Here is a 19,822-nt window from a genome sequence, read left to right on the forward strand (position 1 = left end):
TTTCTGTTAGAGGAAAATTCTGAGATTATGGTACAGCCAGCTGTTGTTTGAATATTTATGGTTGCAACATAAATATTCAAAGATTGCACTATGTTAATTTTATTTTCAGGCACAGGAGTTTAAATCTGAGAGCTCATAGATTTTTTTTTTTGATGTTCAGAAAAAGTGTTTTCAGATACTTACAATTTTTTTTAAGTATTGCAGTTGAAAAATTGCAAAGCAGATTTTCCTTTCCAATTAGACACACTATCTGAATTGTTTCCCTCATATGTATTTATTAAACTGCTTCTGAAAAAAAAAAAAGAAAAAAGGGAATGAAAAGTATGTTTTTTGTAAATGATTGCTTATGTTCTTTTGGATTGAATTGACTAACAAGTTATTATTATTATTATTATTATTACTATTATTATTATTCAACTTACTTGGGTTCTTATGTAAGATCCTTGATTTGCAACAGAAAGCCCTGCTTTCTTTCCCCAACTACAGTGTAACTTTACCATTTGTTTTTGGCAAACAGTTGTCATTCTTAATAATCTAAATTCCATTCTGTTCTTGCATGTAATAGTACTACACTGAACTTTTAATGTATTCAGCATTGCTATTAGTTGCAAAATCTGATCCAAAACTACTGTAGGATATGAGAATGTGTAACCCAAGACTGTAATGACAATTGTACATCTAACTTGCACTTGAACTCAGAGGATTTTTTTAATTTACCATGATGTCCAGGAAACAAGGCCTACAGTTGTTTCAATTTTGATTCTTTCACTCTCTTCTGAGAGTTGTCAGCAATGGCCACATTCTGGTCGCAGTATCGCTGACTGGAAGTGAGCTTTTGAACCTCTAGTTTTCAATGCATTTTTACGTTTCGAATAGAATTTAAGCATCAAAGAAATTCCTCTTTGAATGTGATGAAGGCTTTTTACTGAAGTAAATCCAGCCGAACGTTTAGCTATTGGATTTGAAAATATGTGTAATAAAAATTATGCGTTTGCCACATTTGAAACTAGTACATTATTCTATCGATTTCCGTGTTTTGCTGATGTAAATCACAGGAACGTTCTTCATGCTTTGAAGCAAGAAAAATTTAATTTCTGCCTGTTCTTCTTTTTATCAGGAGTCTCTGGTTTATGCAAACAGAAGCCTAGAAGTAGTTCCAGGTGAAAAGGTTCTACGAGACAATAGAGAATATCGCGATCAACAAAACCGTCTGAAAGAAATAGATCATCAGCTGAAATCTTTAGAGAGAAATTCTGTAAGTCTCCTTTTTTATTTGTCTTTTTTTTTTTTTTCCAGTTTGAAAACTTTGGAGTTTATCATACCTTACACCTTTACAACAAAATCCAATTCTGAAACCTTTTGTAAATTCCTGAAAGAGTTCCTGAAGAAATATACATGCAAAAAGTCAAACTTGGTTAATCTGGGAGTTGTTTTTCATTTGTAATGCCTGTTTCTGTTTAATAGTGTCTTTCAGAGTGGAAAAAAATTACTCTGCCCTCTTACCTGGAGGAGGAGATACCGTTTATAAACAAACATGTACAAATACATCTTTAAAGTGTTTTGGGGGGGGATTGTAGAATTCAGTATTTGTTGGAGAACCAGGTCTGGTGAAAATACTGTGTGATTTAGTTCTACTAAATTAATTTAGTGTGTTTTTGTGCTTAATTTTCATTTGATGCATGAATTTCTTAGAAGCAAGAACCATTAAAATATGAGCATGCACGGAGAAGGGTGGTTAAAAAAATAATAATTACTATTTTAGAACAAATACATCACATCTCATCGCTGTTACTACTTTGAGTAAAAGTGGATGAGGAAGATACAACTTAAAATACATAAGGATCCTATTATTAACCCTTTAGGCTGAAATTCTGTTTATTTCTAAGTCATAGAGTCAAAATTGACAAGTCTAAACTTGCAGAACTATATACCTCACTCAAATATTATATTACAATTCTTTTATTTTCAGTGAGTATAATTTATTACATAAGTTACAATAAGGAGATATAACTAAAAAATCTAGTCATGGGGAAACCTCAAGGACTTAATTTTTTTTTTTTTCAGTCCTCTTTGACATACACTTTGTAAGTGTGCTGTTTAATCTGTGCTGTTTCATCTTAAAGAGCCATGAAGCAATTGGTAGAGAAGATAGCTAGGGAGGAAATATATAAATTATTCAAAGCTAGATGAAGTCCTAAGGTGGTATGGTTGCCATTTGGTCTGAAAACCAATGTTTATATGTTGGATCCCCTATAGATCTTTTTATGAGCAGAGAATGAAAGTCTTCAAATCATGTTGATTTTGGTGGGTTTTTTTTCATTTTTTTATTTTAATATATATATACCTGGGGCCCATCCAATCCCTGGAGGGATGGAGCATCCACAGTCTCTGGGCAGTCTGTGCCAGCACCTCACCACTCTCTCTGTAAAGAACTTCCCTCTGACATCCTATCTAAACCTTCCCTCCTTGAGCTTAAAACCATTCCGCCTTGTCCTATTGCTGTCTACCCTCATAAAATGTTGATTCACCTCCTGTTTGTAATTCCCTTTTAAATACTGGAAATACAAATACTTCTCTTCTCCAGGCTGAGCAATCTCAGCTCCCTCAGCCTATCTTCGCAATAACCTGAAAAAGCTGAATTTTTATAAGATACTTTGAATATTTTGCTAAATTAGCAGGAGGTATCAGTACTTGTAATTGAGATGAAACAGCTTGAAACCGTTCATTGTGATCTCAGCACTGATCTTGCTTTGAGCAAGGGGTTGGACTAGAGATGTCCTTATGCTCCCCTTAACCTGATGATTTTTTGATTCTACAAGAGAAAGGATCAAGAATTTGTACATGTTTCACAGGTGGTAATTTTTTATTATCACTGCATTGAAAGGAAAAAAAAGTAATTTTGTAATGGCTGTATATAGTCTAAATCAATTTCTTCTTTAGTCTAAATCAATTTCTTCTTAGCAGACCAAAAATCCATATAGTCCACCTTTGGCTTCAGTAGTGGGCTTACCTTCTACAGTAGTCAGAGTTAGGATAAATATTATTCCCATTGTCTTTTATTGCCCTCTGAAAGGAATCTCCAGTGCAGATCAAAAGCTTTAGGGTTCAGATAACACCATGACTGCAGTGGTATAATCTCATTTACTGATGGTATAGCTACCGTTGCAAAAACTTCTGCTGTTGCTTACATATGCAGTGTTAGTGCTGGCTGTACTGGAACTGCACATCCAATATGACTAGACATCTAGCAGGTGTAACACTGGCATGGATACAACCACGTGCATTCTGATCTTTGCACTGAAGAAAAATAAAGCACCCAACAAACACACATTCTTAGTGGCATCAGTTCCTTTTACACACTTGCAGTGTATGGGAATAAGGGGGCAGTCAGTGATCAGCTTAGAGATCAGTCATTTGCATGTGTGCCATAACAGTAAGTCAACATATTTAGCTCTTTTCTGCTCAAAATACTGAAATAGTAGTAGAGCTTCCTTTTGATGCCCTGCTCTATTATTATTTCTATCTTATCTATATCTATTTTATATCTATATTAGTTGCTCTACAATTAGCCAAAAAATGGGAAACAAATAACTAGAATTATGTAAAGCTTCAGTATATTGAGTGGGTTAATGGGTAGACAGATAAAATAAGTCTGTGTATTGTCATCTTTTCCTGGTCATTGACCTTTATATCAGTTTTTATCACCACTGACCTTGTTAATGAGGCAAACACAATCTGAGGAAGTGCGTCTGGGAACTGTGCTGGTCTACAACAGGCCTGGGAAATGCAGTGAACTGCTGACTCATTCAGATGTTTTGAATATTAATGGGTCTGTTCCAAGACTTGATCAGGTTATAACAGTATATTTTGTTATCAGTCGACTTTCAAAATTTTCAACATAGTGGACATTCTTCCTTGGCTAGACTGTGTATTTAGAACTCCAAATTGATTGACTGTAATACCAGAAGGTGCTACTTTTCTAGCTTTGCGTACCTAATACTAATGCCTTATTTCTGGAAAATACAGTTATTACTAAGGAAGATTGGATGAAATAGAATGGCATCTCCTGATGCAAGATGCTGGCATATTTCCAAAATAATTATTTCAGGAGATAACATTTGCAATTCAATAGGTGGCACTCTTCACTATATGTCAGTAGAGGAATGCCTAGACATGATTCTAGGGAATGCTATACTGGTGAAAATGTCATTTCTGTATTGTGAAATACAGATCACGGGAGTTCTCTCATTTCTGACAAGTTAATTTTATAGCTTAGCTAATTAAATTGTCTATTTAAAATTCATGCATTTAAAGTTCTTTGCTCTTTCCTAAACCACTGTAATTCGCTGTGAAAAACTGGAAATAAATGCTGTGAGAGTGGAGGAGGCAATTTGTTGGAAGTTAGGAATGTTAATTCTGAATGTAGGGTTGTATTGGCCTTTGTTGTTTTAAAATAAAGGTTTTTACAGAGAGATGCTGTAATACAGAGGGTTTTGCTGAGGAATGAGTTTTTTAATGATTTATTAAAAAAAAAAGTCTCTGGTAATTCATTTTTGTTTGTGCTCTGTTCTGGTGGATAGATTAAACAGCAGAATTTAATTGAATGTATTAGGGAGTAACTTGCAGTAACTATAGAAGCAACTTCACAAAATGTTGAGAGTCTTAGGGGTAGAATGCTGCATTACTTCCATTACTGTAGTATGAAGGAATTATTCAAACGGATTTGTACAACTGCAGATTTACTCTGACCTTTTCTTCATGGAGGAGGAATATATTCATAATATTTCTGGAGCAGGCTATTTAGTAGATGCTGACTTCTGAAATAATGATGTTTATAGATCCCTCTGCTACACCTTATCTCGTATATACTGTTCAATGGTTTTGGTAAAGACAGAGTCCACAAAGACTGGAAGATAAGACTTAAATCATTACAAAGACAAGGCTACAGTCATTACAAAAAACAGCAACACTACAGAAAATCTACTGAAGTATATGCTTGAAGTAAAGAAACTTTGGGCTTTGCAAAGTTTCTCCTTTGCTTTGAAAAAACTGTCCCCAGTGAATTAATATACCAAGGAATGTATTGTATACACTGTTGAAATGCATTGTGAAATTTCGGTCTAACTGAAATGTGTCTGTACTGTGGATTCTGGGCCCTTGTTGAGTTTCTTTTTCGGCTTTAGTTTGACCTTAGTTCACTTGTTCTTCATTTGAAACCATGGCTGACTCTCTCCACATTCTTTCATCTTTCAGTTTCCTGGAAACCATTGAGCTTATCTTTGTTTGGTGAATTGCATTGTTAACTGCTGCTTCAAAAAATGTTCAGCTGCCAAATGCGTGTTGCTGAGCATTAATGAAAAGAATTTTATATAGAAAGAATAATAAATGTAGTTATTTTTCATCTGGGGCTTCTACTAGTTGGCCATTTGTGATAATCCAGTAGCATGTTTGGTGAGGTGCTGAATATCTTCATAGCAGATAGTAGGTTTAAATGCATGTCCAAGCAAGCTGTTCACCTTTGCTGAGTATAGGATGTTAATTTAAATGTCTTATCCTGGAGGCTCAGTTCTTGATGCCAAAAACAAGCAGCAGATGCTTGGTTTGATGTCTTTGTTAAATATATAAATTCAAATATCCGTTAAATACATTTTATATATATATATATATATATATAAAATATTGTATATTCTGTTATATAGATATATATTCATACACACCTGTTTACATATTAACATTAGTTAACTGTTAGTGTGACTGAGAAACTGGTACTTTGAAAAGAAAAAATTTGCTTATTTTCAATGAGTCCTTTTAAGCTACAAATTAAATTTGATTGGATTAATCTTAAATGTAGTATCATCAGATGCCTGTGTATGCCTAGAATTTTTTTTTCCACAACTTTAGACAAATTGATGGCCAAATACTGTGTGTGATTGTTAATTATTAATGCCCTTTCTCATAACATATAATAATAAAATTATACATGATCTGTTTCCTGAATAACTGAACTTTGCAGGAAACGATTGTAATAGGTGATGTGGAACGAAAATACAATATCATTAACAGTCAGTGTTTTCAAGGAATATTGCTTGCAGTATCTTAATCCAGAAGGCATGATTCTTATGTCTGTGATGCAGAATAATGCATTTTGTGGGGAAGGAAATCACAGGATAAAATTCATTATTATTTGTTGCTGGAAAATTTCGTAAACATTTCATGGTGTAATGTGCATCAGGATAGTGACAGATCTTAGTTATTTATATAATTTTATGCCAGCTTTTCCTCTGAAGCTAGCTGAATTCAGTGTACCTAATCCTATCTCTGTAGTAGACAAATTCCAGATGAAATGAATGATTTGTTCCTGACTTATACCATACTTCCTATTTTCCACTTAATGGGAAGAAGTGGGCAAGATAAAATCCTTCTATCTATTTGCAGAGCTATTTGTCAACTCTGCAATCCTGTAATATGGTGTTCCGTCACAGTATCTTTCCAGTAATTCATTGCTAAAACTTTTGAACACAAGACCATAGCTATACCTATTACTTTTTTGGAGGAGGAATATTTTGTATATTGTTAGTCCTTCTAGGCTCTTTCTGTGGTGCTGTGCAGTAACATATGAAGAGCAAACCACACAATATCATATAATAGGCTAGTTTGTCAATAAGCTTATGTTTGTCCCTAAAAGTAGAACTTTTACCCAAGTCATTCTAGTAACGCATGTTTTGTTTCACCAAGTAAAAGGAAGAAGAACCACTTTTCTGAAGTTTGAGATGTACCATTTTGTTTTATTATTCCTTTAGGAAACATCTAACAAGTGCTTAAGTTGCTTCCAAAGTTGTCATCAACTTTCAAACTGAACTTATTCATTCAAATTTTACAGGATTTCATTCTTGTTACGCCTGTCTATTGGCAAATTTATTCATTATTTGCTGCCAGTTAGTATTGTTAAACTCTATAGGAAGGAAATCTTGTTTCTACTGGCCTGCTTTCACCCTATGCACTAAGAATAGTCTTTCTTCAACGATTTTGTTTCACCTTTATCTTTAGATTTCTCCTTCACTCAAGAGGTTGACCCAACTCTTATATCATACAAGTTCAAAGAGAGGAAGGACATAATCTCTCCTGTGGTGAAATTAAGATACTCATCCAGGAACACAAAATTCAGAATCCAAATAGTGTGACTTAGAAGGACGGTATCTGTGTAGTCCAGTGATGGGCAAAATGGTCCTCTGGAAGAAAAGGTAGCATTATGAAAACTGCCTTATGTATACTTTATTTATATATATTTTGAAATACTTTCATGCAAAATGTTTAAAGAGATCAGAGTGAAGGGACTAGTAACATCCTTTTTGGAGATAGCAGTCTTATTTTTGATCAAGATACCAAAAACCATGAGTTTTATTTTCCTTAGCTTTGGGGCTGTGGTGAAGAGAAGTTTTTGTTTAGTTTTGCTTATACCCTTGCCACTGAAGTCTCTGCTCATAAAGAGGGGAAGTTGATTGAGTTTAGAACACACTTTTTTGGCGTGTACTTTGGTAATTATGAAAGGCGAGTGTCATTGTCATTAGGCAAATTGATTGCATTTACCTAAAAGGTACAACCTGCCTACTTTGTGATAAATGCTGGTTTTTCACACAATCCTCCTCAGTTTTTAAAAGTGGGGCTGTAAGTTCTTCTCTGACCCATTTCCACTGTCTAATTTAGTTTTTGCTTTTATTTCTCCTCCTCCCAGTATTTCTCAATTTCTCTCAATTTCAGGAGTATTCTGCTTACAAATATTATAAACTGTTCATTGGTACATAGTGTTGTGATATTGATATTTTTTTCGCCTGGACTGCGTATTTATGGATGTATGCTTGCTTAATGGTGTCTTACCTTAGTTTCACCTATTCATATAGTAACTAAAAAAGCCAATTGTACTAAGCTGTCATTGGAAGACTGAAGATACTAACCTGAACTTTATAAGAAATGTTTTTTTCTACTTCCTTGTATGACACACTATTATATTTCCATTCTGTCAATTACATTTGGGAGTGAAAAGGTTTATATGAATTTCTTCCACAGAAGTTAGAAATTACACACTTTTAAATTATTCTTTCAGAAATGCTTGCACTGTATCTTCACAGACTTTACAGGCTGTTTTTTGTTTATTTTTGTATGCCCTTTATGACCACTCATTTGTTAGAGCACCTCCACATTCTTCATGCAGTTTTCTTCTTTTTCTGACATTTTGGGGAGCTTCCTACCCCTTTCTGGTGGGATCTGGTTGTTGATATCAATAGCGTGTAGTCTTTCCTGCCTACACAGTTGATACTCTTTGGTTAGAACTGGAAGGCTGTAGACTTTTGTCTGAGTGAATTCATTTTCTATAAGGCCCTATTACAAAGTTATATAATACTCTGTAGTAGAAATATGCATGTGTATTGACTATTAAAGAGGTTGTTTGTTTGTTTTTTGTTTTTTCCCCTAAATCGAGTATTTAACTCTCAGTTTTTCCAAGAATATCACAGGAAGGTATTACTTAGTTCCTGGAAGAAAGATGAAAACTGGTTAACTTCTTATACAAACATGATCAGTCCTTTGTGCCTGTCATCTTGGTTTGAATATTACAGAAGTTCAGTAAGAAAGGGCAGGAATCTCCTGCTTTGTGAGGACCAGTCTACGGGATTTCACTCTTTTTGTTGAAGCCATGTATATTACTGTCTAAATTTCATACAGTCTTCTTCTTAAAGAAGAATTTTCCAGTGCAGGTCTTTGTAATAGTGTACTTTCTATCACACAAACACATAAATAAAAATTCTGAAGATTCTTACAGTAGTGTAAGATTATTTGTATATAAATATTGCATGTTCTTGAAATTGTCATATGTTAAACAGGTCTACCTGTGTAATTGAGAAGGTAGAGTTGTTTGTTGTTAGAACTGTCACTCTCATGCAATATCTTATACTAATTTGTCACTGAAAATAATTGATTGGGGAAATCAAATATAATTTCAGTTCTGACCAGTGTCATTATTACTAGAATTTGGGGACGTTAGTACTATTTAGAGACAAAGCTAAAAAGCAGTACTGAGGAAATTAACTGCAGAGTGATAGCAATAAGCAACTGAAAAGTTTTAAAGTGGTAAAGAAACAACAAAAAAGTGATTTTCTTGGTATTATACACAAAGGAAGGCTATATTTGTAAGAGCAATCGGAAGTACAGGGCCAGGATGATTTCTGGTTACCTTCTCAGAATATGTCTTTTATTAATTTGAAACGTAGAATAGTTTGAATTGGAAGGGACCCTTAAGGATCATCTAATCCAACTCCTCTGCAATGAACAGGGACATCTACAGCTAGATCAGGTTGCTCAGAGACTCATCCTGCCTGATCTTGAATGTCTTCAAGGACAGGGCATCCACTATCTCTCTAGGCTACCTGTTCCAGTGTCTCAACACCCTTATTATAAAAAATAAAAAAATAAAAAAAATTTCATCCTTATATCCAATCTGAGGTTCCTCTCTTTTGCTTTGAAACCATTTGCCCTTGACCCTGTCACAACAGACCCTGCTGAAGAATCTGTTATTTTCTTTCTTATAGCCCCCCTCTAGATATTGAAAGGCTGCTCTCAGATCTCCCTGGAGCCTTCTCTTCTCCAGACTGAACAGCCCCAGCTCACTTAGCCTGACCTCACAGCTGAGGTGTTCCATCCCAGTTGATCATTTTTTGTAGCCCTCCTCTTGATGCGCTCTAACAGGTCCATGTCTCTTCTGTACTGAGGAGTCCACATCTGTATGCAATACTCCAGGTGATGCCTCACCAGCACAGAGCAGAGGGGCAGAACCAACTCCTTCCACCTGCTGGCCACAGTTCTTTTGATTCAGCCCAGGACATGGTTGGCTTTCTGGGTTGCGAGGGCACATTGCTGGCTTATGTTCAGCTTGCCATCCACCAGTACCCCCAGGTCCTTTTCAGCAGGGCTGTACTCAATCCTTTCATCTCCAAGACTGTACTCCTAGTAGGGGGTGCCATGACCCAGATGCAAAACCTTTCATTTGAATTTGCTGAACCTCATGAGGTTCACCTGGTCTTGAGCCTCTCTAGGTCTCTCTGGATGTCTTTCAGGTGTGTTGACTGCACCCCACAGCTTGGTGTCATCTGCAAACTTACTGAGGGTGCACTTGATCCAACTGATCCCACTGTTGCTGTCATTAATGAAGATTTGAAAGAGCACTGGTCCCAGTGGTGACCCCTGAGGGACACCACTCATCACTGATCTCCATCAGGACATTGAGCCATTGACCACCACTGTCTGGGCTTGATCTCGTAACCAGTTCCTCATCCGTAGAACAGTCCACCCATCAAATCCATATCTTTCTAGTTTAGAGAGGAGGATGTTATGGGAAAATGTGTCAAAGGCCTTACTGAATTCCAGATAGATTGCGTCAGTGGCTCTTCCCTTGTCCGCTGATGCGGACATCATCATAAAAAGCTACAAGGTTGGTCAGGCAGAACCTGCCCTTAGTGAAAGCCATGCTGGTTATCCCATACCACCCCCCTCTCTTCCTTGTGCCTTAGCGTAGTTTTCAGGATGATCTGCTCCATGATCTTCCCTATCACAGAAGTGAGGCTAATAGGCCAGTAGTTCCCCGAGTCATCCTTTGTACTCTTCTTAAAAATGGATGTGACATTGCCTTTTTTCCAGTCACCAGGGATTTCACCTGATTGCCATGACTTTTCAGATGTCATTTAGAGTAGAAACCTTTATAAAAATGAACTTATATAATAATAATAAATTTGAAATGAGTGAATTTATTACCACATGACTTACTGTCAAGTTTCTGAAATTGAAACAGTGTTGGTTGTTTTTGTAGGGATATATCTGTCAAATAAATTATATGAAGAGGAGAGAGAGATTTATGCCATGTGAATATAACTTTTGGTGTAAGTTCTGTTACAGGACTAGCCTATATATATTATATACAAGATATTTGTATATATTTACATACATACTATACACCGCATATATATATGCTATGTATACACAAAAACAATACAAAGAAAAGTTTATATATGTGTATGTATGTATAAAATGTGTAGATCAGTAGGCAAATGAGCTAAAGTGAAAATTTAAATTCCCAATGTTAATGATGTATTTTTATGCTCATAAAAATTAACAAAAGATTAAATGATAAATTGCATTTATTTTTATTATTATTACACTTTATAAGAATTACAGTTATTGTTAAGCAGGGGCTGTTTGATAAAGAATGTTATTGGTAAGAAAAATCACGTCCGTATCTCTCTTGTTTTATTGCCAGACATTCACAACGACATCTAGCTACAGAGAGAAGTGAGTGAGCAAATCTAATTAAATCAAATTAACCTCCATGATTACGTATCATGCTCTCTTCATTAAATAGATCTAACATGGAGAAGAGCCAGTTGTTTCTAATAATTTTCTGGTGCTTTTGTAGTTTGTATACTTCAGTGTTCTGAAGGTCAGATAGAACTACCAGACCATAAAATCCAGCCAGCGAGAAATCTGGAGCAAAGAGAGCTCAAGGATTTATTAAGTGATGTGAAACTCTATTGTTTCGTGCATGTATTACATAATTGCTGTAAATGCAAGGCTGTTAAAATTCCCCGCTAGTAATAACAGGAATACCATTTTACAGCTTCAAGAGGAGATAAAAGAAGTTTCTTAGTCAGCACTTCAACAATATCACAGCACATGTCAGTTTTGTTATTGTGGGGCCTTCAGTTTTGGCAGATGCTCTCCATTCTGGCTGTGGTGTGGTAATTACCATAAAAATTAAGCAGTGAAATAAGCAGAGTGCAGCCTTATCCCTGCTGCCTGTAACCAGGTTGCAAGTACTGCAGTGTGAAACAGGCATAATTCAGGCTGATTATATTTAGAAGGCCCCATTTTTTTTACATGGTATGGGCCTTTATCTCTATTCAAGTCATATTTAGAAGTAAATTGAAGCTATTTAGTTGCTGTGCAAACAGAAGGATCATTCTTTCTCCACAAGGTACTCTCCATAATAACATTTCAGGAATTAGTTTAATCCATCCAGGTTTGATTCATAGCCACTAATTATATTTCAGCATACATTCTAATGCTTCAAATTATATGTGTTCTTACTTTAATGATTTGTAAGTAGTCTTTAAATTGGAAGCTTTGCACTTTTCTTTTGTGTCACAACAGGCTTTACTTCGAGATTTAATGGGATTAAACTACTCTGGAAAATCTAGCTACGATAGCGAGCTTAATTGCGTGATGGAATTATTTTTGTTTGCTTCTTGTTCTTATTTCAGTTTAATTCTGATCATGGGGAAGCCTTAAATTTTTACATCAAGAGTCCAAATGCAAATTACTCAGATGATGTTGACAAACTAGACATTTTCTTCCACATGTTAAGTAACTGCATAGGTGAAAAGTGGCAAAGAAAATAAAGATGAACACCTGATGCTTTTCAAAATCAGAAGAGTAATGTTGCAAAGTAAAAGCCCCTGAAGGAAAATAGTGCGTTACATAATTGTGTTGTGTTTTTGTTTGTTTGTTTGTTTGTTTTTCCTGGTGTTGAATTGCAGAGTCAGAGCATTTTAGAGAACTGTGTATGTCATTTGTGATACAGTGGACATGAAGTAACGTGACTGGAGTCTCTCAGTGAAATGTTGACAAAGCAGGTGACATTGTGATCCTTCAATAAATTATTCTTTAAATCTGATGTCATGGGGAGAACTAGACCAGTTCATGCCATCAGTGTTAAGATGCAGCTAATTATCTTCTGCTTTACTATGGTATTTTGTGTCTAGACGAAGGGTGAACCTGCAAAACTGCTTCTTCATAGAAAACTGTTCTGATTTTTTTTGTAAGGAAGACAGTAAAATAAGAGATTTTAATTTCATGCTTACATTTTCACCTCCAAGGAGAAATTATTTGAAGCTACTACATTTATAAAATATACCTTTAGCATATGCAAATTTGCAAATTAAAGTTCTTCAGTGTTTTCAAGGCGCTTTTGGAATGAAACCATGCTTTGGTGGTTTTCTTTAACTAGAGGAGTGGGACTTCCTTTAAGGTTGTTCACATGGAACTAGAAAGTTAAACAGTGAAGGATAATTGAATTAATAGTATTTATAATATTTAAATATCACAATTATATTTAAGTACTGTAGGATTAAACACCAACATCAGAACCAATCCCATATCAGCTAATTTTACCATTCTTACTGTAACTCCTCTTTGGTGTCCGGTATTCCTTTCTCAGCCAGTTGTTTGTTCTTCTCCTTCTTGCTCCCTCTTTCTTATGCTACTAGTTGCTGAACTGTTGATTTAAGTATATTTTTTAACCAGTAAGTTTACATGGTTTCATGCAGAACTTCAATGTCTTTTAGAAACAAAGGTGCTACATAACAATAAACTACTATTTTAATAGTTTGAATTTGAATTGTTAAATATTAGGGCAATCTTTATGTGAGTTTATTGATAAACAACGAGAACAAGCATCTCCAGTCTACCAGACAGATAGTAGATAATGTTAGATGACTTGTTCTGTTTTGGAGTATCCTGTCTTTTTTGCAAGAGCTTTCTTAGGAGAAAATTAGAAAAACTGTTTAAGTAGTTCTTTTCTGTATGTCTATCTGCTTTATACGTTGTCTGACTGTGTAATTGTCTTCATTAGGGCTGTTTTGGATTTGCATTTTCTGAAGAGATTAAATCACTTAGAACATATCATAATCTCACTTCATCTTTCAGGAATTTATAGAGGAATGTGAGTGATCATATAGCTCTGCCTGGTCAGAGTCATTTGAAAACTTAATGCTGAAATTACTACTCAGTTTTGATACTCAGACCTTTCAGTAAATGCTTAGTTTAAACAGCTGTCTTTGGAATGTATGTTGTAAAACCTTCATGGAAGTTCCAGTTAACAATGGATGAAAACAATTACTCAGTGTTGAGAATGTGGAAAGACCTCCATTAGCTATTAGAAATATGTCACTTTTAAAATTTGATACATTGTGGAACCTGCTTCACAAGTAAATACATACAATAAAACAAATCCAAACTATTAATTTTATCATATTACTTATTATTTGGATTTTTGCCAGGTAGAAAATGATTAGGCTAAATCTTACTTGCACTTTCACAGTTGACCTCTCTGTAATCCCATAGAGTAATTAAAAAAAAAAAAAATCATGGGAAGCAATATTTCATGGGGAAAAATATGCCTGAGTATTGGCAAACTTAATGTTGCTTGTGGAACAGAAGAATATAGCAATTTTAGCAAGATAGGTCCAGCTGAACTGGCTAAACATTGTCTATAGGGCAGCATTTAATATGCAGTCTAATTAATCATTAGGCAAGTCTGTGAAATGAATGCCCCCTGCAATGAGTTTGCTTCATCTGCACAACATCCTGTGTGCAGCCTGTCAGCCACAGCTGAAAACTATCGGTAGTTTCTCCTTTGAAATAAAAAAAAAAGAAAAGAAAAGAAAAAGAAAAGAATTCAATTCTTGTTAACTTGTTTCCATGAGACAAAAGAGAACTTATTTTAAAATCACACTTAACATGAATATGGAGTGAAATAGAAAGCATGTTCTTGGAATCATTCTAGCATAGCCATCTAGTGTAAAATGAGTTAAAATAGTTAATATGCATATTTCACCTTGGTGAACTGGGATTACATCGGCACAAAAAAAATGCATTCTGCAAATAATTAAACAGTAATTAAAATAAGAAGAAACTAGATTTCTTTTAGTGCTGAGATCATACTTTTGAAAGCTGATGTTCTCTCAGCGTTTTAAGTTTCTTTCTCTCAAGAAGCCCAGACTTATTTGTACTTCCAGTTCTTTCACGTGTGTGTATAGAGAGCAAAGTTGCTTATGCATATTCGTCTACTCTGAGCATTAGTGAGGTGCTAGGTAAGTTTGGAGAGGGAGATTCTTTAAATAAGATTATTTGTAAGCATCTGTATTCAGATTTTTTTTTTCCCTTACTAAGAAGAACGATGATTGTAGAAAACCCTGATGTTACTTTAACAAGTGCACAGTGCAAGTGAACAGCAATCATCTAGCCTAGTGTTACTGTAGTCCTGTGTGTATCCTCAGGTGCTGTCCATGAATACCAGCGTTTGTGCTGGGGCATCAGGTTTCCTGAAAGGTATATGAAAACTCATGCAATTTCATTCTTTCTCCATTCAAGGGGGCTGCAAAAGTTTCAGTCAGTTCTAAGCTAAAGTCAGGCACAATCTATGTTCATTAGTACTGTTAATAATGTAAAATATTCTGTTAGACTGAGATTACCAACTTTGTGAAGAAATGTAGAGTGCTGTCCTTTCATTTTGAGCAGAATACTGTTCTGCGTTTTAAATACAGGATGAGTATTATTGCTTGGATAAAATAGCAACTCTTCATTCTCAGGCCCATCTACTTTTGAGGAATGTCATTTATGTGGTAATTTCCTTTACCATTTATTGCCGTCTAAATCTTGAATGAATCAAATGGAATATATTACCTGTGGCATAGAATTCAAAATAAGATCATCTTGAATATCTCTTTGGGGGAGGGCACAAGGGGAAGACTGATATTCTCCTGCTGCTTCTACTTTTTAAGAACTTTCTAAATTATTCACCCAGAATTACTGCTTCTTTTGAAAACAGTTTTATTTAGATAGACAATCATAGAATGACTGGGGTTGGAAGGAACCTTAAAGATCATACCAACCACCCTGCTGTGGGCAGTGTTGCTACCCACTGCATCAGGCTTCTCAGGACCCCATCCAACCTGGCCTCAAATGCCTCCAGGGATAAGGCCTCCACAACTTCTTTAGGCAGCCTTTACCTGTGCCTCACTGCCTTCATAATGAAAAATTTCTTTGTAAACTTAATCTACCTTTGTTTAAAGGCATTACCCCTTGTTCTGTCACTACACAACTATACATACTAATCTTTACAGTTAAACTAGTTAATTGTTTAATGAGCTCTAATATGCACGGGTTTTGGAGCAGTTTATTGTAAGTGTTCAAACTAGGGAATCTAGAGCTTTATTATTTATTATTTTGTTGTTGTTGTTATTAATAGAGAGTTGAATATCTGTTTGACTGAAAGGATTCCAGATCAAATCAATTTTCCTGAAAGTGTTTGTAAATCTTCTTCATACATATTTTGTATTTGAGCAGAGTAGCCTTCTCAATGAACTCTGGAATAGAAAACTAGCAATAATGGAAATGGTGGCCTTGTGTCTTGGACTTCTCTAGTGATCTGCTATACAGATTTATACAATCATTACAAATGTTTTTGTTCAACACAGAAAGTAGCAGATGCATGGTTTTGAAATAGATTGCACCAAGGCATTTGATTATTTCTTTTTAACTAGGTATGTATCACAAAACAATTGCATCTGTTACTGTGTTGAAGGTAGAAATACTTTTTCATTCTAGTTATCTTAAATTCTCTTTCTAATATTTATCAGGGCCATTCATATATAGAAAAAAGTAGGAAATCTCCTAGGCCCGCTTTCCAAGGAAGAGATAATGATGCATGCAAATCATGAAAGTGTTTCTCTTATATTACTGTTTATAACAGCAGAAGCAGGGTGATAGTTTGGCTAAGGGTTTCTCAAATGTCAACAGTTAGTCTCTGGCTTTTGGCATCCTTTAAGTATGACTATGGTTTATTGACATATATCTGCATAACAAGCCTTGGATAGGAATAGAAACATTGCAGGAAGTGGGGTTTTGTTGCACTAACAAGTAAACTGAACAGTCAGGTGATTGTTAGGAATTCCTATTGGATTTCAAGGAGTTCAGATTGGATTTCAAACACTTCAGATAAGTGTTACTCAGTTTTCTTTTGTACCTTATGTGGGAGACATATAATAATATATAGTAATATTTATAGAGAACTTTTTCCTCACTTTTATTTTCCTTCTTGAAAATAAACATAATAGTTATTTAAAACACATAGTTGGTATTTGTATGTTTGGCTGCTTCTGAGATATAGATTGTTTCACAGATGTTTTTGTGATGTAATTGCATTTACCATCTAATATGGAAGTGCAGCCTCAGTAAAATGATGTTTGTTTTATTTATATCCTAATTATGTGCACGTACTTAAGAATGTTCAAGTGCAGAAAGAAAGCAGGACTTGTATTCTGAGAATCGTCATTCTCTTTTTGCTTCTCAAATTGATATTTTAAAACCTGATCCTGCAGATCTATGCTAGGGGTATGAAATTAATGAAGAATTTATAATTGAAGGTTTTCTTTGTGTATTTAGGAATAAGCCTGTAATTTGCACTGATAAAAATTACGAAAATGGTAGAGAAGTAACAATGAATTACTGTCGTCTGTGCTTAGGAGAAAATTTTTAAGTAACAAAAATTTTAAACAATTTTGCAAAAGTCCTAGGCCATTACAGGGATATTTTAAGAAAACTGAAATAGGTAACAACTTCTGGGAGAAAAAATGTAATTACAGTCTTCTGATTGCACGTAGTAAATGGAATACTTTGATTTTTATATTCCCTTTTGTGGCAATAACTTAGTTCTGAGCCTCCTTTTTTTACACTAAAGATCTGGACAGAAATATTATGACATTCCTATGTTTGAGGCTTTGGGAATTTTTGTATTATCATTATATTGGCTTTATGTGTCTATGAATGTATTTAGATATGTATGCATGCTTAGAATGCTGTCTTGTCTAGTCAGCAAGCAGATACCAGGGCTACATTTTCATAACAGTACCGTGTGCATAGCAGACACATGCTGTGTGCGGTCATTTTCACATACAAACTAATGTTTGCATATACAGTTACTTCATTAAAACATAGTAGTGGGGACTTTTGCTTTCACACTAGGAAAGTATCCATTCTTAATACATAAACAATTAGTTGCACAACTCTAATCACATTGAAAGAGTTTTTGCATGGCCAGATGAAGTGTTGTAAGATAGCTGTAGCCCCTTAAGATGGTTGACTTGAAGCAGTGGAAACGGGATAGCTTCTCCTTTGTTTCTGTTTTGAAGTTGATTGTTGAATCCAGTCACTTTTTAAATATGACTTCTAAAAGCTTACTTTATTTCTTTACTAGTCAAGAAATAAGTTTTCTGATGTGCAATTGATAAATTATTTCTTGAAAAGCACAAGCAGTAATTCTTGTGCATGAGCCTGTATAAGAAATAAGAAACTATTTTTGCTGTAGGTGTGTTGTTTGGCTGCATGTGGTTTGTACCTTTGCTATTTAGATATAGCATTACTGATCTACTTTGAGACAAGCTATTTTCTATTTTTATGGGAAACAGACGGAATGTCTGGAATTCCACTTACAAAAAGGAATCTGTATCCTGCTGAGTAATAGCAAGACAGTCGTCTTTTTCCCCCCCTTACTGCAGATGTAAAATTCAATACCAAAGGCATGCAAAATATTGAAGGTGATTTACTGCAAAGATTTAATATTGTTTCTTAAATTGCATAGCTATGAGGAATATATATGGCTGCAGGTTTAATTACAACAGATATAATATAATCTTTTGGGGAAATATTACCTATATTTCTTCCTTTTAGAAATATAAATTTAAATCTTTTAGTTCAGTTTTATTAGCATTTTTAATGTTGTGCTTGTTGCTGTTTATCAGCATTCATTAAATGTATATGTGCTTCCCTTTAGTTTGCCATAAGTTTCCCACAAATTTAGTTATGTGTTGAAAATTAAAACTGCAATGCTATACTGAATCCATTTTGCTTATGTTGATGTCAATGGAAACTGGTGATGCTCAGAAAATTATTGCAAGATGTAGAGTCATCACATTCTTAAGAGATTTAAGTACATTATTCTCGTGACTTAGATATCAGGCTTTTCTAAAAACAGCAGTGAGCTGCACATACAGGTCCACCTGCATCACTAACTGTAATATAAATAAGCAGTGCATGTAATATCTTACGAAGAAGATGTATTATTATTTCAAGGAGATGACAGTTTATATTCATTTTACCCAACAAAACCGCTGACACACTTCTCACAAGTAGTGTTTTATAGGTATTATTTTCAAGTTTCCAGCCTTCTTTAAGAGGAAACATACAGCAGTAAGATGAAGCTGAGGGAAATAATTCATTAAAATAATTTCAAGCCATTATTAAGCATGAAGCAAATATGTTGTGGTGAAACAACAATTAGCCTGTAGTTAATATTTGTTCATGTTTTAAAGTCATGTAACTTTTGAATAAGATTTATATGAAAACTATGACTATGTTCCCTGGATTTGAAAATTTTGCAATTGTTATTCTTACAGTGAATTTAACTCTTAATTTTCTATCGTAATACATGATAGCAGTTGATAAGTTTTTATGTTATTAACATAAAAAACACTTAATTGAACCCCATTTTTATGTTATATACATAACTTTTGACCACTTTTTTTTTTTTTTTTTTTTTTTAATTCCAGTGACAAATAGAGACAAAAAATAAGAGAGACAAGTTGAGATGTTGACTACTGTTAGGAAGCACACTGTATAAATATGCAGTCCATAAGGATTTTTTTATTTTTTTATTTTTAATTTAGAAGAATATTTTGAGAAGTGGCTTAGTTTTTGGATGAGGAGAGTATGCTGTCATTTTGCCATGTTTACTGTAAAACCTTCTTGATTGCAGAAGTTGCAATAATGATCTGTTATGTATATGAAAAGGGTCAAAAAAGTCTCTGGGAAATACAGCTAACAACTGTTTTAAAAATTACAATGTTGTTATTTGTAAATTGAGTAAAGTGCTAATACAGGATTGTGGTATTGCATAACGTTTCTAATAACATTTGAACATCTAAAGCTCTGCTTGCCTTTCATT

At 34.6% G+C, this 19,822-nt stretch overlaps 1 protein-coding gene across 1 annotated transcript in view; it reads left to right on the forward strand.

The window, feature by feature from the left end:
- Window positions 1-19,822, forward strand: part of FSIP1 (fibrous sheath interacting protein 1) — a 65,286-nt gene that overhangs the window by 20,387 nt on the left and 25,077 nt on the right. Inside the window, 1 exon segment of the mRNA XM_040701175.1 lies at window positions 1,118-1,255. Within this exon segment, the coding sequence (XP_040557109.1) occupies window positions 1,118-1,255 (138 nt within the window).

This window comes from Gallus gallus, chromosome 5 (genome assembly GCF_016699485.2).
Source record: "Gallus gallus isolate bGalGal1 chromosome 5, bGalGal1.mat.broiler.GRCg7b, whole genome shotgun sequence".
Taxonomy (NCBI): Eukaryota; Metazoa; Chordata; class Aves; order Galliformes; family Phasianidae; genus Gallus; species Gallus gallus.